At 42.9% G+C, this 24,018-nt stretch overlaps 1 protein-coding gene across 1 annotated transcript in view; it reads left to right on the forward strand.

Annotated features, from left to right (window-relative positions):
* Positions 1 to 1,618: 1,618 nt before the first annotated feature.
* SYNJ2BP (synaptojanin 2 binding protein) overlaps positions 1,619 to 24,018 on the forward strand; it is a 91,293-nt gene continuing 68,893 nt past the window's right edge. Inside the window, exon 1 of the mRNA XM_069208803.1 lies at positions 1,619 to 1,819. Within this exon, the coding sequence (XP_069064904.1) occupies positions 1,756 to 1,819 (64 nt within the window). The 5' untranslated portion in view covers positions 1,619 to 1,755. The remainder of the gene's footprint in view (positions 1,820 to 24,018) is intronic.

The raw sequence follows: 24,018 nt of genomic DNA on the forward strand, positions 1-24,018 counted from the left end.
CCTAACAAAGCAGTATGCATTTTTTTACTTATATCTTTCCTTACAAATATACAGAAAGTATTTCAATTATTAGTCTCTGTGCAAATACAATTACCATGGTATAAAAACAACCTCCTGAACTCATGTCAGGCTGGCTTCCATCCATGCAGCACTACAGAATTGGCTTTGGAATCCATTTTGGACAGTTTTAAAGCCAAATGGATACTGATGCAATTGTCTTCCTAAACCACTCGGCAGCCTGTGACATTGATAACAGTATCCTTTTTTGAGGATTCCCAAAAACAGGTATCAGGGGAATAGTTTTGACCTATTTAATGGCCTTCATATCTGATAGATTGTCAAAAACTATTTTAGGCTGCAATAGCAGGCCTGAGCTCTATCTGCCCCAATGGGAAATTACACTTAAAAGATATTTCAAGGAAATTCCTGCGTTACCCTATGGGAGAGATAGGTCTTACAATAGTGAAAATGAAATTAGAAGTATTTCACTATCAGGACATGTAAAACACGCAATTACATGTCCTACCTTTTGCACTCACTGCACCCTGCCAAGGGGGCTGCCTTGGGCCTACTTTAGGGGTGACTTACATGTAGTAAAAAGGAAGGTTTGGACCTGGCAAATGGGTGCATTTGCCAGGTCGAAATTACAGTTTAAACGTGGACACACGGACACCGCAATGGGGGTCTAAGACATGTTTGCAGGGCTACTCATGTGGGTGGCACAATGAGAGCTACAGGCGCACTAGTAGCATTTGATTTTCAGGCCCTGGGCACACATAGTGCACTTTACTAGGGGACTTACTAGTAAATCAAACATGCCAGTCATGGAGAAACCAATCACCAATACAATTTAGACAGAGAGCACTTGCACTCTACAACTGGTCAGCCGTGGTAAAGAGCCCAGAGTCCTTAAGCCAGCAAAAATGAAATGCAGCACACAGTCAAAAACAGGAGGTCAGAGGCTAAATGTCTGGGGATAACCCTGCAAAAGGGGCCGTTTTCAACAATCATCAAAATAAAGGCAGGTTGGTAGAATGACATGTGATAATTATTATTTTTTAAACAGGGATATGTATGATATATTTAAAATCTGTAAAGGAGAGGACGATATGGATAGGGCAACCGCAAACAACTGCCTCTCCTGCTGCTGATATGGAAGAAGGATTGCCACGTAGCCGTTTTTATGGGCCGATCTGGTATTTTTCAGTACAACCAGTAAAAGTATTAGAAAAAGCAGTCTCATTTTTTTATGTTTTCCCTTCTAAAACCTAATACGGGAAACACACGACAAGATAAGTTCAAAATAATTCAGGAGCGGTATAGATTGTTTAAGAGGTCGTTAGAGCGAATAGAATAAATGACACGTTAAAAAGTAATACTAAAAATTTAACACAAATTATTTTCCGCCTACCTGGTGCTGGCTCTCTCAAAATAGCAAGCAAATGGACGGTATTTTTTCAGGAACATTTCTGGAGAAAAAAAAGTTTTTTTTTCTGCGAAGATTGTATAAAAACATACAGTTGATATCAGTTCATTCTGGGGCTGGAGCCAGCTTTGACAAATGACGTTTGCCTCTCCCACGGCTCAAGAACTACAATCCCCGACGTCCCTTGCTCCCTCCCCGCCCCCTGCGCTGGACTCAGCCGGGCTCCGACTCTGAAAGCGAAAGTGCCGCCGGGCCCGAGTCACCTTCTTATCTGGGACCGGAGCGCTGTGTCTGCGAGGAGCCTCTCCTCCCACCCAGGCTGGCCGAAGATGAACGGGCGGGCGGACCTGCGCGTCCCGGAGGAGGAGATTCACCTCAAGAGAGGCCCGGCAGGTATCTGTTTCTAGAGGGCATCGGTGTCCGTTGCTCCCCTCTGGGGAGGCGAGGCAGGAAAGTCCCAGGCTTGGGCCTAGAGGCTCAGCACGCTGTAGACGAGGCAGTTAGGGGGGGTGGGACAACGCAGTGCTCAACTCCAATATCCTTAAACGCAGAGACCCCCAACCGGGTTGTGTGGACGGAAATATGTAGTACATTTGTTACGGTTCTTAGTTCCAGGATGTTCCTGTCCCAGACGGGAAGGCAGCCCTGGGGCCATAAACGTAAGACACGAGTCACTATCGTGTGACAGGCGGCCCGTGGGTCTGAAAAACTCAATACGCATGGCAGTGAAGACCTGTCAAAATCTCTGTTGTGCACTGTGGTTTAGAGTACCGAGAAAGCAAGGGCAGCGGAGGCAACTGCCCTGTAACTGCCAAAACGAGTCCCTGAGATCCTGCTGCAATGTCCAACCTGCTGTGAGACTACAACACAGTTCAATGGGCAGAGCTGGACTCTTTTTTTTTTTTGTCTTTACGATTTTTCCCAGTTGCCCACACTTTCCATTTGAAGAATAATCCGGATAACATCAGCTCTGCAAATCAGTGTGCTTCGAATAATGCCAGAACAGTCCACGAGTTAGTACATCTACCATGCGGGTTCATTTGCTTTTATTGCCTTTCTCTTGACGTTACAAAATGGTCCTCTTTTCTTCTGTGACTTTCTAAAGTAATTATTGGCTCTATACGTTTCAAGGGAATCTTTGTGGGCGCTCGGCATTTTTCGAGCCTAACGCCTACTGCAACACTTAAGTCAGTAGATCTGGCAGCATAATTGGCTGTGTTATTTTTGAATTTTGTAAAGAAACGACGATGTTGTTACAGAGCTTGAATTTAAAAAGTTTGAATGCGAATTACTGCTTCAAAGTGTATGGCAAGGGTGACTTTTGCTAGATTTCACCGACTTGTTTTTGTTTTGAAATGTATATTGATGAACTGTAGCATACCTTAACGTTAGTAGATTGAAAATAGAGGCCAGTGAATTAGGAAGGGCAGGTTTCAACTGTATTGATTTACACTGCCGAAAAATGTTTTAGCCGTGCCACAGAAGAAAAAAATCATACGCTTGCTCAGCTCTTTGTTTAAAAGTAAGTTCTCACCCGGTTTCGGGGGGCAGGTTTGCCAGGCTTGGGTTTGGATGTAGCAGAGGAGCGATAAGTATGAAATTACCATGACAACCGTTTGATGCTTCTCTCAATGAGAGAGAATAGGTTATAGGAAGGCTTCTGTGGCTGTCAGTGAGGGCCACATATCTATTTGTTTGCTGATTTGCCAGGGAGGAGACTGTAGCGATGCTCTATTTTCTAAAATACTCACCCCGGGGACGGGATGCTTCAAAATGTACTTTTAATTGATGCCAGAGCTGGGTTTGGAGGTAGCAGAGGAGCTATAAGTATGAAACTACCATGACAAACCATTTGACGCCTCTGTTCGTAAGAGCGAATAGGTTATGGGAAGGCTTCTGAGGCTGTCAATGGGGGCCACACATTTATTTGTTGCTGATTTGACAGGGAGGAGACTGTAGGGATGTGGTATTCTCTTAAAATACTTGCCCAGGGAACGGGATGCTTCAAAATGTACTTGATCCCTTAAAAAATAAAAGCTTGCCCTTTTGGTGCCATGTAGAGATGTAGCAAAAAACGTCAGCTTTGTTATAATATCAAGGTTTGGATTCCAGCAATGCTCTGATTTTGTTTGCTATGTGTTCTTAATGCACATCCATTCTGAAGAAACCTTATTCGATGTTTCTTTTGCGTCAACCCATTTGTGATGAATTATTGTTCACGAATGACTTTCCCCAGAATGGCATAACTAATCTGGTGATAGCCCTTCATGAAGGAAAAATATTTTCTTCAGGTTGGTTTTACGTCTTTTTTTTTTTTTTTTTTTATTTTTTTTTCTTACAGGGGCGCTGTCCCCTAAAGCCAGAGAACACCCTATTTTATATCCTTTTAAGAGGGTACCCCCGAATCATAACCCTCCAATTCTTTAAGCCTCCCCTGCCTTTAAACACCCTCTTGATTCATCACCTCCCTTTTCCACCTCATGTTTTTTCTAGGTTGAACATAGCAGTGCGCAGGCGCTGCCTTTCCGACGTGTTGGTATGTATTTGGGCTTTTAACGAGGCCCACCTCACGCCCATCACTACCACTCGCTCTTGGGCTCGCCCTTCAAAATTCAATTCCTTTGACATAGGTAAATGCTTTGTTCGTCCCTCCTTGGGGAGGTTTTGTTACCGCCTTTTCCATCGCCCCTGTTACATGGCTATTTGCACTTTTGACGATAAGTTTGACTACAAGTGAACCTCTTTTTTTCCTCTGTGTGTCTCGTTACGCTGATGCTCATGGCGGCCGAGGCGCTGTGAATCGACTTACTCATGTGAAACTGTTTTACTTAAAATTTTTAGTTCATGTTGCAATAAGAGTCTGTTTAGGAGTTGACAACGCTAATAGCTCTAACTCGAGCAAATGCGAGACCCATTGCATTGCAAATGCTTGTTTTCACTAGAGCCTCCTAGTAACTCCCACCACTTCAACACCCTCAATTCTCGACTTTTTTTCCCTTCTTACCTTTTGTCTCAATTCCCTTTGTCATGATCTTCCTGTTTACTGACTAAGCATAAAGGAACTGGGAGGTTTTTATGTTTTTTTTGTTTTTTATAAATAAAACATTATTCTTACAATACCAGTTGTGCTAGGAATTGTAGTAATGTTTTACCTGTCCCAGTATTCAGTCACTGTTCTAGTGTATATTTTACACAAGCATTCTATTTTTGTGGAAAAAGTATTTTGTAATTTCTCCATAATTAATTTTCTTCAGCCTGAATTTGTCAGGCTGTCTATCTTCCTTATTATAAATGTGTCAAAATTAGGGAATTCTGATTTTGCCATATGTCCTATTTTGCAATTTTTGTGCAATTATACATGCAGGGGCTGGAAGTAGTCAAGAAGCTGTAATTTAAGGATTGTAATGCCTTGCGATTCTTTGCCCACCCATAAACTTACATGTCTGTAGTCGCCATTTCTTCTCCAGTCTCAACCTGTGTTTGAAAATCTTGGAATTTTTCCCTTTACAAGGGCAGCAGTAAAACTTTATCCAAGGTGGGGAAAAAACGATTGTGCAGGAAACGTGAATTTTTAATCGTTCTACAGATTATTTTTTAAGAAATCTATTTGCTTATGTGAAAATGGATTCACAAAAGCTTGCTGGGAGTATTGTTTCAAAGACTACAGCTTTAAACTTTTGGAAATTCCTGAAAGTCGTACATCTGGACCAGTGCAAGGACATATTCTTGCTGTCACACTTTTGTGACATTCTTTAAGAATCTGGCCCCAAATTAATTTTCATCCTGTCCTTATGGTTTCCCATACTGGCTTTACAAGGACTATTTATATTGGAATGCGAAGAACATTGTACACTAAGTGATGCCTCAGAAATGGTATTTAGAGCGGTGCACACTGGTGTAGCAACATTTTTGTGCCCTTTTTAAAGCAATCAACAGTCTTGCTTACATAATCAATAAGCTTTGTGGGAGCATTTTAAGTAGCTTCAGATTGTTAAATTTTCTAAGTGTGTAGACATTGTTATGCTGGAACACCAGCAGGATTGAAAACTCAGTAATTCCAATCTTTATCTTAGAGTACTCACTTTACCCCAATAGTAAAGGCTTTGCATTAATGAATCATATACACAAGTGTCAGGTGTGTGTGTGTGTGTGTGTGTGTGTGTGTGTGTGTATTTATTTATTTATTTATTACACAGTGGTGGTCGCCACTGTGTTGTTAAAGTTAGGTCAGAGTTTTCATTGGAAGAGCATTTCTGTTTAACTGATAACTTTGGTACAGTTTTACAAATCTTTATGAACCATTGCAAACAAAAAACAGTTTAACAGAATTACACCAAATTTGGCAGAAAGTTGGAACTTAAAGTGTACTATTTTCTATTTGCTGTAAATGTGTTCTGCAATTTTTGAGAAATTTGTGTTTAAATAGATGCTTGGGGTGGTCATAGAGGGGTTAATACATAGGGGTATCTTGACTGTTGGTGTTCAGATATGTTTTGATTGGCCACTTTAAAGTGGACTAGTAGTCAATCCAGATTGGCTGGCCAAAACCTGAACTATATATTGTGGCAGCCATTACAAGACCAGGATATGGTCCCTGGATCCTGAAAATGACCGAAATATATTATGGGAAAGGGTGAGTACAAACCGGACCCCTAGGGCATGTGATTGGGCCCCGTAGGGACACTCATTGATTGGCTTACCACAGCATGTTATGGCAGACATTACAGGACTCTGCGTTATGGTCCCCACTGACATTCATTGTAGTGAATGGCAGGTTTTGAGAGTTTCAAAAGGAGCACTTATAAACGGTGATAACCGATTTTAGTTACAAATTAAATCATTTGTTGGTGGTATCATACTCATTTTAGGAATTGTGGTTTGCTGTAAGGTTATTTCAACCAGCGAAAAATGCTGACCCTCTGCTGGGATTTGACGAAGCATGTGTAATAGAAACCTTTGGTGTCTTATGATTTTCTCCTGTAGGTTATGGAAGCTGCTCCAAAGGATAACATGAGAGCATATTTTGTGTAAGTTCATACTATCCTCCTCAACCTTGTGAGAATAAAGTCTGAGACACTGAGTAAAGCATGTACTTCCAGCAGCAGCAGTCCATCAGTTGATTCCCCTGTGTTCTATTGCAGGCGCCTACAGTGTTCTAATGAACAACTAGAGCGCTAAAATTCAGTATTTATGATGACAGTGTGGCACACCTGAAGCCATCTTATGGAATCAAAGTTGTAAAACTGATGCGTTTCCTTTAGAAGTGCGCAGAAATTGAAGGGGTTAGTTTTGTCATAGAAATTATGGGTAGTGCTGTTGAAAGCTAAAATGAGGACATGTTTTCTATAAGTTTTCACATATATTTCTCACCTATTTTAGCATAACATTGTGACATGCAAACTGAAACATGCACTTTCAACACCAGCAGCAGTCAGTGAACTCCAGTGTTCTACTGCAGCTTCCAGTGTGTACCAACAAGCAACTAAATCAGTGCTTCCCAAACTTTATAGAACCACAACCCAGTTTTTAGTATTACAAACTTTTGTGACAGCTTTAATGTACATGAGGTAGGCATTATTTAAAAAAAAAAAACTTTATATGCAATGAAAGCATTGTGTCGTGACACCCTGCCATCTACAGGCAGCACATTTCCTTTGAAAGGCCCCCCTAATTTGCACAGCCTATAGTTTTACAGATAAAAACAAATTATACACAAATTATAATGTGAAAATTGGGTGTAAGAGTGTATTTATTATTTGTGCATCACCAAGTAAATTGTCTCGTTTTCATCCTATTAACTTTGTTTCCATCACACTTTAGATTTACAAAGGAAGTGCTTAATTTTTGCTTTTCTAACAGCTGAACGGGCAGAGTTAATGTATTTACATTTTGTTGGGTTACAAAAAACATGACATCCTTCTGCCTTTCATTTCACACTGCCTTCACCTCAGCAAGATTATCACATAATTCACTTTACTATTCTTTCTCTGACTGCAAACTGAGAGAATTTAGCAAACACCAAACCCCATGTTACAAAAATAAGCAGCAATGTGTCAGAAAACATAGCCTGACATTTGATCTCCGTCTTTGAAGCACAGCAAATGTGGCAAGATAAATACAGAACTTTAAAATGTAAGTATCTACTATCTGTGGATGCTTTCAACTTAACGGCACGCTCCTTGGCAGCAGCAGCACCATTTTCCCCGCGAGGCAGCCTTTAATTGAAAGTCGACAAATTTGCTTTTATGGCTTCACTTGGAATCCTGGCCAAAGCCATGTGATACACTGCACATCAATAGACCAATGTTTTCCTGTCACACGCTCATATTCGACTTCTGAATTCTTAGTTGAGGTATTTCTTTTTCATTTTTTGGCACATTTGTTTACAAACTCAATGGTAGGAGCTGGGATGCTTTACAGCTTCTGTTAGGGTCAGTGGGAATGCTCCAGTAATATGACAGATAACATTTATATTTACAGCAGTGTTGTAAAGCTTTGAAGCTCATGTTTATTTGTATCCAAAACAGAAGGGACATCTCAGATTCACTTCGTGGCCTTAACAATGCTTGTCTACCTACTGCCTTTGTTCGAAAGGCTTTACTCTACCATCCCCACACTACAAGAATATTATAAATGCCAGGATGTGTAAACTCTGTGTAGCATTTCGAGGCATGTTGGTTGATGGATATATTAAAAAATATCGTAACCTTATTAATTATGTGCATTTTTGTTTTATTGACATATCAAAAATGATGCTTGGCTATTAGGTTACATAAAAAATATTTTGGTCACAGACCTGCCAACTTCCTCAAAATCTCACTCTGTTAGACGAAGGAACCAGGAGGATGCAGGGCCTAAAGAGGGGTGGGACCTTAAGTCCATTACCTCAGAAGCTCTATAAGTGCTTCTGAGGGAGTGTGGCTCTAAAGGTAGGGGCGTGGCTTTGGGCAGGCCACTGCCCATGAGTCACAGTAATCCCTCCTCCTGTATTGAAAAAACAATCTTACATTTTTAAGACGACCACTGAGGTCCTGGGTAGGTTTTAAAACCTCGATGGAGATCAGCTGCCACCTTGCACAGTGTGAGTTGGAAACACTTGCTGTAGGAGTTTTCAACTCACATTGTCTGTCACAGTGTGATTCAGCTCCTCACCAGGTGACCATGTCAAAGGAGCTGAAATTGTGTACCACACGGTGGCACAGTGTGAGTTGGCAAGTCTATGGTCATTTATTATGTCATTGTGAAGCGGAATGTTGACAAGCAGATCTTTTATATGCCAGTAACCACATACACTGCACACTGTAGAAAGTGTACTTTGTAGGTTATGAATGACCGCCTTAATGAGAGAGTGTTTTACATCTTCCATTTGAGACTAAGTCTCTTTACAGCTAGACTCGGGTGAAGGTATATCACATCAATAAATTGGCTCACTTTTGGTAGCTACGCATGAGCACCAAGCCAGCCACTGGAGAACGTTAATGAAGTGTTTTTGTAACAGCACAGCCTGGTAACAAAGATGTTAAATGCTAAAAATAGTTTTATCTGAAAAATGGCAAACATTAAATTTGACAGATTATTTAAGAGGTTGTAAAGATGTATCCAAGAAGTCAGTCATAAGACCCCAAGGTACACAAATATTTTAGTTTAATTAGTTAAAAGGGAAAGCCTCTGTTTAGAAACCTTAAGAGGCAATCATCCCAAATCATTCCAATTTGTGAGAGCCTATGTTTTGACCTTGATGTGGTGTTTAGGTCAGTAGAATGATTTTTAGTTCTTGCCAGTTCCAGTAAGTGAAGCCTGGAGGCAGGATCCAACAAACCAACATTAAATCTGTATGCAATGTTTGCAAGTCTCTGTAAACATGATGATGCCGTTTGAGGTAAGGTTGAACTCTGATGTGCCCATCTACACAGTGTATAGAACCAAGCACTATGAAGACAGGAAGCTCCAGCCAAGGAAGGGCGTTCCTAAGGCTACCTGCCCTAGTTCAAATGGAACATTTTGGCTGATTTGACTGTTTAGAACTCCAACCTAATTGAGTTGCGGATCCTGGAGCCAAGTTCTCCTGGTTATCCTATTTGCTATGTAGCAACTACTTTTGATTCCAGGACTGTCTAAGCTCCTAGGAACTCTGGCTTCTAGAAACCAGTTCCAACATGTAACAGGCATCCTTTCAAATGCTGGTCCCTAGACTCTTAGTAAGGAACTGTCTTCCCCACGTCTACAATCAATTCACCCTGGAAGCAAAGACTCACATTTGCAGTGGAAACAGCCCATCTAATGGTCCCATGATTGGTAGCAGAAACATTTACTATATCTTAGGAATCCAGACTGTTCTGAAATACCACTGGTAATCCTTGACGACTCCCCACCTACCCACTTTTACAGCAGCGTGAATTAATTTGCCCAGTGACACTAACATCCTTCTTGCTACCATTTGATTGACACAATCCCATGTGGCATAGGACAGCCCTGTAGTAAAGAAACCTCCTCTGTCATACACCTCTATTCACTCCCCACTTCAAAGGCACAGGGTAGGGCTGTATTGGCTTGTGTTGTGTTTACCCACCAGCCGCCTCATCCTAAACAGATCTCTGTAGGTATTTGAGACTCTTCTTTTTGGGCTCCTGGCATTTGAATTTGTGGTCGGTGATTCGTGACAAATGTTATACTTCTGCTAAGTGACGAGGAATCCTACATTCACCCTCCATAAGGAAACGTTCTTTTTCTAACGGGTTCACCTTCACTTTTTGGTGTTTTCAGTTAACCCTTCTAAGAACTTGATGCTTGAGCTTTTCAGTTGTTAGCATTTCTCAATGTTGGGCTATAATGTTCACTACTCTTAAACATCTTAAGGCACATAGTTTACCTTTTTATATAATTAGATTTAGCATTGTATGATTTATTGGCTCAATGCATTTAAAATTCAGTGCACTTATTCCGTATTTTCTAAGATTTTGCTTTGAAAGGTATCTATATTTTGAAATTTCTGCAGTTTGCTTTGGCTGGAGGCTCTACTAGACAAGTAATTTCTCTTATCAAAGTGAAGTATTTACTGTCTTCAAGTTTCTGCTACCCTGTTTTAAAATATATTTGCATATATAAGTACCAACCTACCTATTCTCCTATGTAGATACACAGATCGAGTGAAGTTATATTTTTCGGTGGCAGCTATGCTGCCTTATACTTTCAGGTGATGTGCTGTGCTATAGCTTTAGGGGTATGTTTACACGGTGCCCGCATTTTCCCTATCAAAGCGAAATAGTAATAGGTGATAAGGTGAGTGCGAAATTAAGCTACAATTGTTAACTTCTCGACCCGATTTCCACGTCTTCTACTGGACACAATTACTGGTGGATATCAGCTGATATATAGTTGTGAGATATTCGCATCTTACATATAACTGACTGTTTCCTAGCCCTCTATGCATAGTATGTAATAAAAGCTTCCTGCCTCCCAGGCTTTGCATGAGTGTAAGCAGCGTGTGTGAAATGGTGTTGACTCATGAGGTGTGAGATCTATTTATCTCCTAAAGGGTGAGGATGTGCCATGGGTTTAGTGGTAGACAAAGCTGCACTCTCCGTGTCCTCCTGCACTCTGCCTGATTCCTTTGGCTTCAGCCATGGAAAAGGCACGTGTTTTTGTTTAGTTTGAATTCAACAAAACTGGCAACAACGGAAGGAGAGCTCTTTGTGTCCATCTGTCCTGCATCTTGCCAGTGCCAACAGTCAGCATGAGGTGAGGTGCCTCAACAGCTGATTGTGGCCAATGGCATGACCTCTGCTACACAAATCAGAGGTTTGACTGGCCATCCTATGCATCCGGTGCCCTGTTCTGTCCATGAAGCAAGAGTTCAGTAATGACTTCCAATAATTTTTTAGAGCCTCTGGGCTCCTGTATATAAACACTGTAAACCTTATGGATTGTCGGTCTTCCTCAAGGAAACAAGAGTGACTGCGCACCTTTCGTAGCTGGCTGTAATGGATCTGTTCAAAAGAAACAATATGGATGCTCTTTGGAATCATTACTTCGCTCCAAATATCGAAGCAAAGTTTAAATCTGAGTAGCCAGTTGTATATGAGAACTTGAAGATACTCTGCTCTCCTCTTTAAGTGCCATTGACCCACAGCAGAGCGAGAGATTGTTTACTAGCATAGGCTGCCCCAAACCACCTGGAAAACAAGTTGTCCCGAGGGCACATCGAGTGGGACTGAAAAAAGACTGAAAAACACAGATATGCTGCTTTTTGGCTATGTTTTTCTTAATTTTGCAAGATCTCTTATTGGGCAAATATTCCTTCATTTTTCACGTACATGGAGTGTCCGGTCTTTGATACTACCTTTTTTGTGTGGTTTGCAAATTGCATGGCTTGCTTCTTTTCTATGTTGAAAATTCACAATATACTACGTTTGTCTGTGCAGTTAAACATGCTACTGCACATGGCCAGTATAAACTGCACAAAGGGTGGCCTGTGGCCGTGGCCTTTGTCCAGTATGCACATGCCCAGTATGTGGGTTGCAAGCAGAGAATGCCCTGTCTCCTTTACCTGTGGCACAAAGGCTATGGCACTTACTTTGCAATGTTATGTAGAAAATGGATTCCACAACCTTTTTCACCCCCTGTATTTGTGACCTGATTCACACTTTTTCGCAAAAACTTTGCATATACCTGTTTTATTTCACTGAACAGCCATCATCATTAAAATACGTTAATTTCACGGTAAAACACCATACAACACACACAGAGTACAATTTATTACAGCTTAAATTCAATACTCGAATATTATTAAATATTAAAAACAGATAAAAACGATTGTAAAAATAAAACAAGATATTTACAAAAAAAGGTCTAGTAATGAGAAGAGCATTTTGTTCACAGTGCCCACCTATACGTCTCGCTGAATTATCGATCTTCATCAGTGTTTGAAAAAACACACGTTTTACAAAAATCATAGTGGGCCCGAATGTGAACAGTTCTTAGACACATTATACTAAGACCAAACGTATGCCTCACACAATTTTCAAATGAGAGTATAGAAATTAGTCTCTTCCTTAATGTCCAAGCTGAGAATAAAAACTTGCTCATTCAAAAAACGACCAGTCTGCTAGTGTCAAAACGAAGGATTCTTAGACGCGCTTGATAGATTCTGGTGCCAAAGTTTAGACATAGTGGCGGAATTCACTTGGATCTGAGACTACAGTAAGCAGGACAAAAGAGGACCATATGTTCAATAATTTCAAAAGTCTTGGTACAATAAAAACAGATGGAAGTGAGATATGGACCAGGGAGGCATTTTGAAGAAAAGGCTCTTGTCCATAAGATAACAAGCCTGAACCTCATTTAAAGATTCTTTCCTAAAGGGGATTAAATCTTATCAAGATAAGGCTAAAACTGTGGAATAAGGTTGAGTCCAGAATTGATAGCTGAGGTTCCTGCTCTTTTCTGATTGGTGCCGCTGATCTATATTAGTGCTCCAGTAGACACTTTATGAGATTGTTTTTGGTAGCTTTTTTGAAAGATGAGGGATCGGACCGTGTTGTGTTCATTGCCAATCCACAAGACCATCATTTATAATGTTGGAACCACCTTAATTTCAAATTAATATCAAGTTGGAGTACTTCGACCATTTCAGTTTTAGGTCGAGCGTGCAAGCGCTTTGACCTGTTGTAAGTATTGTGGGCTTTTAACCACGCCAATCACTTTCATTTGTTCGTGGGCTTGCCTTTAAAAAATCCTTTGTTATCATTGGTAAATGCTTTACGTTTGTCCCTCCTTGGTTCGGTTTTGTTACAGCCTTGCAGAATGATCCTGTTAAATGGATAACTGCACGATTGCAGATATGGTTGACTATGAGCAAACTTATTTTTACTTTTGTGTCTCTCCTTTGCGCTCATGGTGGCCATGGCAATTTGAATCAGCTTGCTTAGGTCAACTAATTTTTATTTTTCATTTTCAATTAATGTGACCAGGAAAAGTCCAGTTAGGAATTTACAACACCAATACCTCTAACTGGAGTAAATGCGATACCCATTGCATTGCAAATACTTGTTATGATTCTAGCTCTGGGTGGGACGACAACCTTAGCCACTAAAGAGGTGTCCTGGGGGCAGCTAGGTGGTCGATAGTCTTCATTGTGGTTTCTTAGATAAAAGGTAAATTGGGTGTCCTGTGGGGGAGATTTGTTTTTAAAAAGTTGTTCTCCTTTGTAGCTAGAGAGTTAACATCAGCCTCAACACAGATTTCAGCACCTGATAATGCACCAATTGGGCTTTCATCTTGTGTACTTGGAAGGTTGGTGATAGTGATCAAGATTCTGAGCCCTATGCACTTTTAAGATCGCAGCTCCTCTGTGCTGAACTATGAGGCTGCTCTTTTGTATTTGGAATCCCCAAGATAGTGGACTAGCCATTCTTAAACCAAAGTAGTAAAAGTTTGAACTTTCTCAAAAGTTTCATTTCCCAGTATAAGGGCACCCCTGTCTCCTTTGTGCAAATTGAAACCTATACACTTAGGTCCAGATGTAGCAAAGGTTTTTACCCATTCTGTGTCTATGGGAAAAAGTGTTCGTACATATGGCCCTTAGTCTTTTCTGTGTTTTATTTCCAGGTAACAGAATTCTCCAAATTTGAGAAGGAGGTTCCGTAAGCCAGGAGGCGTTCTAGACAATAATAGGGTGTCATCAGCCAATGCAAGTGTGAGTGCTTTCTTCCCAATCAGTTTGAGGGAGTCGTCGCAATTATTCAAAAAGTCTGTCACTCCATTAATATACGTGGGGAAAAAAAGTGTAGGTGCCAACACAGAGTCCTGGTGGACCCTCTTGTTAAAGCAAATAGGATATGTCTGTTTGTGGAGCATATTCAATGGGTTTAATAGATGTAGAGGAATACCCATTGATCCAAGGACACCCCTGAGTTTTTTCCTAGAGACCAGATTGAAGGTGGCCCGATGGTCTACAAACGCCACGTACAAATGGTCTTTTTGGAGGTGAAAATATTTTAATATTAATGAAAAATGGAAGGCTTGTTCAATAGTGCTGATTTTAGGACCAAACCCTGCCTGGAAAGGGGATAGAATCGGGTGTGGAATTTATTAAAATATCTACTTGTCCAGGGGACAGGTTGCTTCTCAAATCTACTTGTCCTGTAAAAAGATCTACTTGTCCCTTTGGTACCATGTAGTGTGGCGACAAATTATGGCAGCAATTAATAGCCTCTCTGATTATGCCAGGGCTACTACCATAGTAGGGCTTGAATACTTGGAGTTTCAATCCCTACTGTAGCAATTTCCTTATTTTGCCACCTTTCTGCAGATCTGCATACTGGGGCTGGAGGAAGCAGTAAGCAATAGTTCCAGGGCTGGAATGCCTTTGAGTCTGCAAACCTACTAACCTGCATGTTTTAAAGATTTTTACCAGCTTCTCTCTAATATTTTCCCATAATAAGAAAGGTTGGACATTTACTCCTGACAATGGCAGAATTAGAACTTCTTCCAGGGTTGGGAAGAAAGTGGCTGGAGGGAAAATTAACTTGCAAATGCTCAATAGATTTTCACATGAGCAAATCTACACATCGTATTTACCCACGCTAAAATACAGTTCACAAATATTTTATAGGGGTACGACATATACCATGGGTGCACTTTTGTGACTTTCTTTAAGAATTTGGGGCCACAAGTAGGTAGGTTCAGATTTGCGACCTGCAAATTGCGAGTCGCAAATCCGAATGTAGGATGGTGTCCTTGACACCATCTGTGATTCGCAAGGGCTTCGCAAATGCCCACATCATGAATAATCATGAGGTGGGTCGCAATTTGCGACCCCCTCACGAATGGTGGCCTGCTGGAGACAGCAGACCACCATGTCTGTGACTGCTTTTCAATAAAGCAGTTTTTTTTGTAATGCAGCCCGTTTTCCTTAAAGGAAAACGAGATGCATAACAAGAACGAAAAATGAAACGTTTTCGTTTCATTTTTTCAGAGCAAGCAGTGGTCCACAGGACCACTGCTTGCTCTGAAAAAATGTTTACAGTGGCATTCACAATGGGAAAGGGGTCCCATGGGGATCCCTTCCCTTTTGCGAAAGTGTTAGCACCCATTTGAAATGGGTGCAAACTGCGATTGGTTTGCGCCCGCGTTCGCGGTCACAAATCAATCCTACATTGCACTGCGAGTTGCAATTAGGAAGGGAACACCCCTTACTAATTGCGAGTCGCAAACCCGTTTTGTGATTCGGTAACCAGGTTACTGAATCGCAAAACTGGGTTTGTGCATTGCATTGTGCTTTTTGCACGTCGCAAACAGCGAAAGTCGCTGTTTGCGACATGCAAAAAGCTACCTACATGTGGCTCTTGGTCCCTAATTACGTCTGGTGTTAACAAAGACATTTTGTTTTTATTAAACTTCTATTTCTCTCTCTTTCGGCTGGCTTTACTGTGAGTGATCGCATTCTGCTCTTCCACAAGGAGCATATTGCCACACAAAGTAGTTTTGTTCAGTGTCAGGAACTACAGTGGCAATCAGTGACGTAACGAAACTGGAGGGTGCCCCTTTGCAAAGAACATGGAGGAGCCCCCTCTCCAGACTCACTCAGGGCAGGTGCTGTGCTGACGGGGCCCCCTGGAGGGCGGCTGCGGGGCCTTTGTTATGCCGCTGGTGGCAACGTGTGCTTTAAGAGTTCAAAAACTTTTGGGGGGGGTTTTGCCAATGTTTGTTACAATGTTGAGGGCCTGGTAGCTCCCACAACAATAAAGTGTTACAAAAGCCATGTCAAAACAAGACACGCATTGATGAAACTAAAAGACTTATAAAAATAGTTCAGATTAGTTGGCTTTGTCAGTGTTTGTTTATTTTCATGCTTCCCATAATCGTGTTGAAAATGGTTACACTGATTTTCCATTAGAAATATTTTTGGGAAATACTAGCATGCATCAACACATTTGACTAAATGACACTTCATTTGCATATAATCAGAGAGCATTCTGGGAGCATTATACTTAGCCTCTTAGCCTAAACTTTTCAAACATGTGTGTACACATTTTTTTTTTTTTTGTACTGGAACCAACGTCAGTAGTGAAGTGTGACCTTAAAACATTTATTTACAGCACGCACCCTAATAATGAAGGCTTTCAAATAATGAACCATAAATACAAGTTCGAACAGCATTATCTTTTGGAAACACATTACCTCAACTGCAGAGAGTTCAACTCTCTGTAAACAGGCAGCCAAAGGGTTTGTGCTGCAGGGGGTTGGGCCTACTTGTCCCAAGGACAAAGTAAACATAAAAACTTGTTGCCCTTGACCCCAAACAAGATGTCCCGGGCGTCGGGCGATAGGAATTCCACATCCCTGAGAATCTGGGCACCTTCTACCTAATCTCCAATCCCTAATTTTATAGTCCAAGAGTGGCTTACAATTTGTTTTCTAAGCTGTCCAGGAGGTTTATAGGTCTTTAGTACATACACATAGTAGTACAAACATACTTGATGATGCTGCGAACGGACTCAGTGGTGCTTGACATTCATTTTGGTAGATTTGGTAAACATTAGACAGTAGGAACATGTTTTCCTGCATCACCTGTCCCTGAAGTAGTGACCGCATCTGGAACCATAGCTGTAACTCCATCAGAGACCCTGAAAGCAACCAAATCTAACACAACAGCAGTGACCACAGCTGCCTTCATGGCAAGGACAACAGCAATGATTACAGCTTTAGCCGTGGCAAGAACCCGAGGTGCCTCCATGGCGGCAACAGCAGTAACATGAGCTATGGATAATGCAGCCACAACAACTGGCACAGCAGCCTCCAACCACTGCAGCAGCTGCCCAAGCAGCAGCACACATGCTAGCACAGTAGGAGTGACAAAACATTCCCAGCTACAAAAGCAGAGCCCGTCACTTAGACAACTGCCAGCACAGCAGGGACCACATCGGTGGCAACAGCTACAAATACTGCAGGGACCACAACATTAACCTTAGTTGCCACAAAGACAGCAAAATGCATCAACAGTCTCTTCTAGCACAGCAAGGACTAGAGCTGCTGCAATGAAAGTCACCCCCACAGTTGCACCTGCAACAAAGTTGCAAACAGAACAGAAGTAACATTGATGCCCAAAGCTTCCTCTACATCTGTGACCAAAGCATGGACCTCAGTAGACTGCATCTACCACCACAACGGGGACAAAAGCACCAAATACAGTTGTAAACAGGGCAAAGTCCATACCTTTCACCATGGACAACAGCAACAACAAGAGCTATCAAAACAGGGGGAAACTACAGCAGCAGCCACAGTTCGGACCAGACAAGCAACCATGCATATCACCATGCTAGGTTCAAATGTAGCAGCCACATTTGCAACTAAAACAAAGATCATAGCTGCCACCAAATTGGAGACATGATGAGCAGTTTTCATTTTTAGCAGCTACAGCTGCCACCATGGCAAGGAGAATAACATCATCAACTTTGTCTGGCAAGTCGTTGGCAACAGCAATGACGAGCTTCGAAATACCATAATGGTAACAAAATCTGCTGGCAGCAACAAAACCTATCACAGCAGTAACACCTGCACGCATAGCTGGCACCAAAGCAGCAACCATAACTGTATTGTACCCATGATGTATTGTCACAGATGTATTGTCACCACTACAGGACCCACTGTAGGGACAGGCCCTGCTACTGCAAAGGGACAACAGTAGTGGCTTCATTGATCACTCCACCAAGTAGTAGCAGTGACAGCTAGTATCATAACCAGCACCAGGTACCTTGGATGCAACCACACCCTTAGCCTTAGCAGGGATTGCAGCACACACCCTTAGCCTTAGCAGGGATTGCAGAAGCAAACATATCAGTAACTGTGATGTGATGTGATATGATATTGCTGATGCCACAGTGGTAGGAACTGCAATAGCATCAACCGGTGCCAGCTAGTTGGAGATAATAGCAATATCCTCAGATGTAAAGATGAAACGGAATGGGGACATCAACAGGCACAGCATCAGTGACAAAACGACTATCATCACAGTAACTGCCACAACACTAGCATCAACAGCAGGCATCACAGAGATCACCACATCAACCAAACATAGCTACACTGACCACAGATGCCAATACGGAAGGGACCTAAAAGCTCTAGCAGAGGAGGGACCACAGGCAACCAACACTGTAGCTGCATTCACAGTTGGGATAACTGCTGTGGTTATAACAGTGGCCACTGATAACTCCACAGCTGCCACAACGGAAGCAGAAACACTTTCACCCCGCAGGTTCTTTTCAAAGCAGTGACCATATGAGACAGCACAACTGTTCCCATTACTGGGACAACAGCTGCCAGTGAAGCTGTGTGGGGACCCCAGGGGAAATCACAGCTTTAACTTCATCAGAGACCACAGCTGCCACTATACCAGGGACCACTGCAATGATTACAGCCGGTAAGTAGGACCACAACTGCAGCATCATCAGGAGCAACACCATCAATCACTCCACCAAAGCAGCAACAGCAATGACAATAGCCTCTACCACAGTTGCAACAATAGCCACAGCTCCTTCTGACCCCTTCCACCACTGGTGCAAGAGCAGCCGCACCACTAGTTGCTAGCATGTATGGACTACAGCACGGATACCTGCAGCCATAGTGTGGGCATCAATAGTGAACATAGCTGCCAACATAACTGGCTGAGAAGCAGCTAACACCGGTGCCGATAGAGCTACTACATGAAGAACAATAGCAGTCATAACTGCGGGTGGTGGTGAATAGAGGGAGCATGGGTGTTGGGTACGTTTAACTGCATCTGCCACCACTACAGGTACCTTAGTAGAATTGCTGTCTCTACAGTCAGTAACCACAGCATAGACCACTGGTGCTATGGCTGATCTGGAACACATGGGTTTCAACAGGGACCTGGGATGTAACCCATGAAAAAAAAAAAAAAAAAAAAAAGCAGTGAGTAGAATGGGCAAATTTACCTCATCCATTCTTAAGTATTTTTGCCCGCATTCCACTCAGTTGTTTTATTTATTTGCTCACTACCATACAGCTCTCTGCTGCTCTTTGGCTTTGTTTGCGCTTTACAAATAGGGCTTCATACATACATACATACATACATACATACATACATTCTAGACCGGGACAAACCACTAGCAGGCTTGCTCATGCTCCAGTAGGCCCAGTACAGCCCAAACTGCTAAGCCATGTCCACTGTGAACTGGTAAACGTGCAACTCCAAACTGGTTTCAGCTTTGTTGTGCCTTATTATTGAAGTACTTCTAAAATCTTATGGCACAGTAACCACATTACCAGCGCCAGACACGTTCTTAGACATTTAAGTGTGAAAAACCAAGATTGGCAAAAGTAATATGTCTTACTTTATTGTGTTAATGCAGTGCCTGTTTTTTTTCATTCAGAATTCTTAATGGAAGGAGCCAGTGCTTCGATTCATTACAAATTAAGGGTTTGTGTTATGAGCTCTAGTGCACCTAACCCCAGAACTGGAGATATTAATAATTTGGATTCAACATAAGCACAAGTGAACACTGCTCCATTACTAATTCATGACCAGGCCGTTCATGTGTCCTAAGCCTGCCGCTCATCAAGCAGTGATGAGTGTTAGGCGCTGTTAAAGGTGGTGGCAGGGTTATACAGCTGTAGCACTAATCTGGATAGTTATTTGGTGCCCACAATGAATGCGGTGGTGGCTGGTGACATTTGAAAGTGGTGGGGCGTAAAAGGTCTGGATGAGGGACCTGTGGCGAGCAAGCGTAGTGAGTGATCCCGACCATCATAAAAGGTGTTCCGGGGGGTGGGGTTCTCACCCCATTCCCGAGAAAAGTTTGAAAATAGAGTGGGCAAATGGTTCATATTCAAGCAAATTTGAGAAAGCTAGAGGGTAAATAAGGCAATTGTGAAAGTGTAGTGAATAAAGAGTGACTTCATATGAAAATGATGTAGGCAGCGACTTATTCAGTACAACCACAGAACTTCATAGCAGACTTTGAGACAACAATGCCACAGATTTCCTAATTTTTTATATACGTTTACAAATTAAAACTCCTGAGGAAATAAAATGTATTGTGACTTGTCAGACTGGACACAGTGAGGCAGCAAGGAATAAACATTAAAAGGCAGTAGGGCACCCTATAAGGCCCGGTATGTCTCCTTCAGGGGATAAATAATGTATACAACATGTTACATAGGACAAAGGGGACTACAAGGAGTAGGATTCACATGTCATCCATACCAGTAGCATTATTTAAGAGTTCTTGGTTGGGGGAAGTATAAACTCCGGCTTCAAAACGTAACACAGTTGTTAGGGTTTACTTTACTAATAATTTATTTTTATTCAAAGAAACCCTTTTTAGCAAAATTAGGATAATGAGAGACTGGGGAAAAACTTTCTAACCTGTACCATGCAGTTTGGCTGCAGCTCTTTGAGGGCAGCTCATAGCTCACTGTGTTTGATTATGATTATAGCTTATGAAGTGCACAGTAACAACAAAAGGATTTCTGTGACAAAAGCAGTATCCCACTGAGCAACATAAAATACTGTTCTCTGTTCTGCATATTGCACATTTTCAAGTAACAGAAAGCAGCAAAAAAGAATAAAACTACATGAGTTACTCCTACTTCATGTGGCGCGTACTGTACGGGTTGGGTTGTGTGAAGAGAACATCAAACATCAAGAAATCAAATATAGTGAAATGTGTTCCCTTGAATTCGTTTTTTGTAATTAATTGCTCTTTATCTACCTGAATACCTAAGTGTCCCCTCAGAGCATGCAAGCCACACACACACCTTAATGGATGTGCAACACAGGGAGAGCCTTGTGAGCGTGGATCAGGAGTTTGAAGATGATCCTTTTGTTGACTGGGAGCCAGTGGACGTCTCTGAGGTGGGCTGAGATGTGTTCGTGGCGAGGGAGGTTGAGGATGAGTCGTGCTGAGGCGTTCTGAATGCGCTGAAGTTTTCTCTGGAGCTTGGCTGTTGTTCCCGCGTAGAGAGTGTTGCCGTAGTCCAGTCTGCTGCTGACGAAGGCGTGGGTGACCGTTCTTCTGGTTTCAACGGGGATCCACCTGAAGGTCTTGCGAAGCATGCAAAGGGTGTTAAAACATGAGGATGAGATGGCGTTGACTTGCTGGGTCATAGTGAGCGATGAGTCCAGTATGAAGCCGAGGTTGCGTGCATGGGTGGTGGGCGTTGGGGCAGCTCCAAGAGTGGCAGGCCACCAGGAGTCATCCCATGCTGTTTTTTTGGAGCCGAAGATGATCGCGATCTTCTCCGAGTTCAGTTTGAGGCGGCTTGCCTCCATCCAGTTGGCGGTGGCGTGAAATCCGGTGTGGAGGTTGGTCTTGGTGGTTGTGGGGTCCTTCGTGAGAGAGAGGATCAGCTGAGTGTCGTCTGCATAGGAGACGATGTTGAGGCCGTGGGATCGGAAAATGTTGGTGAGCGGTGCCATGTAGACATTGAAGAGGGTGGGGCTGAGTGAGGATCCCTGGGGGACTCCACAGATGGTCTTGGTGGCTTTTGACAGGAATGGGGGAAGGCTGACATTTTGGGTTCTGCCAGAGAGGAAGGATGTGAGTCAATCAAGGGCTCTGTGGCAGATTCCACTGTCGTGGAGGTGTGTGCGAAGGGTGTGGGGACAGACGGTGTTGAAGGCTGCAGAAAGGTCAAGGAGGATGAGGGCAATGGTTTTACCTTTGTCGAGCCTGCTTCTGATATCGTCGGTGGCAGCGATAAGGGCAGTCTCGGTGCTGTGGTTCTTGCGGAAGCCGTACTGGGAGACGTCGAGTAGGCAGTTGTCCTCCAGGAAGTGAAATAGTTGGCTGTTGACTATCTTCTTGATGACCTTCGCAGGAAAGGGGAGTAGGGAGATGGGCAGGTAGTTTTTGAGGTCTTCAGGTCGGCTTTGGGCTTTTTGAGCAGGGCATTGACTTCGGCATGTTTCCAGCTCTCCGGGAAGATGGCGGTCTCGAAGGAGCTGTTGATGATGGTCCGGAGCTGGGGAGCGATGATTTGGCTGGCTTTATTGAAGACGTGGTGAGGGCAGGGGTTGGCGGGTGAACCAGAGTGGATGGTGCTCATGGTCTTGGTGGTTTCCTCGTCGTTGGTGTGAGTCCAGGCGCTCAGGATGTTGGCGTGGATGGGTGCGTTGGGTTCGGCCTTGGCAGTGGTGGTGGGGGACAGCGGTGCGAAACTGCCAAGGATGTCTGTGATCTTGCGGTGAAAAAAGGTGGCGAGGGAGTCGCAGAAGTCTTGCGAGTGAGGGGGGTCGGCAGAGCAGGACTTGGGGTTGATGAGTTCCTTGATGATGCTGAGAGCTCCTTGCTATCGTGTGCGTTGCTGTCAATTTGTTATTTGTAGAAAGATCTTTTGGTGGTCCGGATGAGCTGGTGATGTTTGCGGATGGCGGATTTGAGGGCGGCGTGGTTGCTTTCTGTTTGTTCTTGGAGCCAGATCTTCTCAGCTTTTCGGCATTCCTGCTTGGAGGCCTGAAGGTCTGCGGTGAACCTAGGAGTTTTCTTGCTGTTGCGGGTGTTGGTGGTTTTCCTAAGTGGATTGAGGGTGTTGGCGCAGTCGTCGAGCCATTGCTTGAGGTTGAGGGACGCGGTGTTGGGGTTGCTGGTGTTGGGTGGTGGGGCGTGGGCGAGGGTGGAGATCAGTTGGTCTATTCTTTTCTCCATTTCCCATCTCTCATCCTATCTTCTCTTCCCCTTCACCTTCTCTGTCTCCTCTCTCTTTCTCTTTGCTCCTTGGCTCTCCACTACCTAGTTTTCCCTCTTGTATCCAGTCCACCCATTCCCCTTCTCTCCTCTACCCTCCCATCCTGCGGGCTAGGCACCCTGCCAGGACATACAAGCAGAGCCAGCAAATTAATTGTCATGTGTGAGACCGGCTTGGGGAAGGAAGGGGTGCAAAGGATGGAGGGGTTGGGAGACATCAGCAGCCTGACCCATTGGTGGCTAGTGGCTACAGACATTGTGTAACAGGCTTGATGGGGTAGGTAGCAGGTGGGGTACAAGGGCTGGGGGTTGAGGCATGAAACACTGATACTGTAATCGGGTATCTTAGCACTCCTCCCTGTAGTGAAGCATTAATTGTATGGACCCCCGAATTTGAGATAATTTCTTGTCACCTAATAAAGGGTAAATGATAGCGAATAAACAGAAAGAACGTTTTTTGTAAATCATTTGTAAACGTTACTTTCAAGGTTCCTTTATTGTAAACCTGTTTTCATTTCTCTTTAAAATAATGACCTGTCTTTGCAATGAATGCTATATGTGGGATCTTCCTGTTAGTGTAGATGCATGGCATTAATGATATTTTAAGAGGCAGACAATGTTATTAAAAGGTTTCTTATAGACATCAAACACTGTGAAATGTTCATCTATGCGTTTCCTGCACCACATAGGCCGTTCACTTCTGGGATAACAGTGGATAAACAAAACAGCCAAAATTAAAACAGTCTCTGTCAGACATGCCGCGGTCATAGGTGTTTTACCCCCTCACTAACAGTGGGACGGCAAGTTCAAAGTGGACACTGTCTTACTCTTTCCACACATAGGCACAAAAGATGCACTAGTGCGATATATTATCGTAGCCTAGCT

The sequence above is a fragment of the Pleurodeles waltl genome, chromosome 9, assembly GCF_031143425.1.
Source record: "Pleurodeles waltl isolate 20211129_DDA chromosome 9, aPleWal1.hap1.20221129, whole genome shotgun sequence".
Classification (NCBI taxonomy): domain Eukaryota; kingdom Metazoa; phylum Chordata; class Amphibia; order Caudata; family Salamandridae; genus Pleurodeles; species Pleurodeles waltl.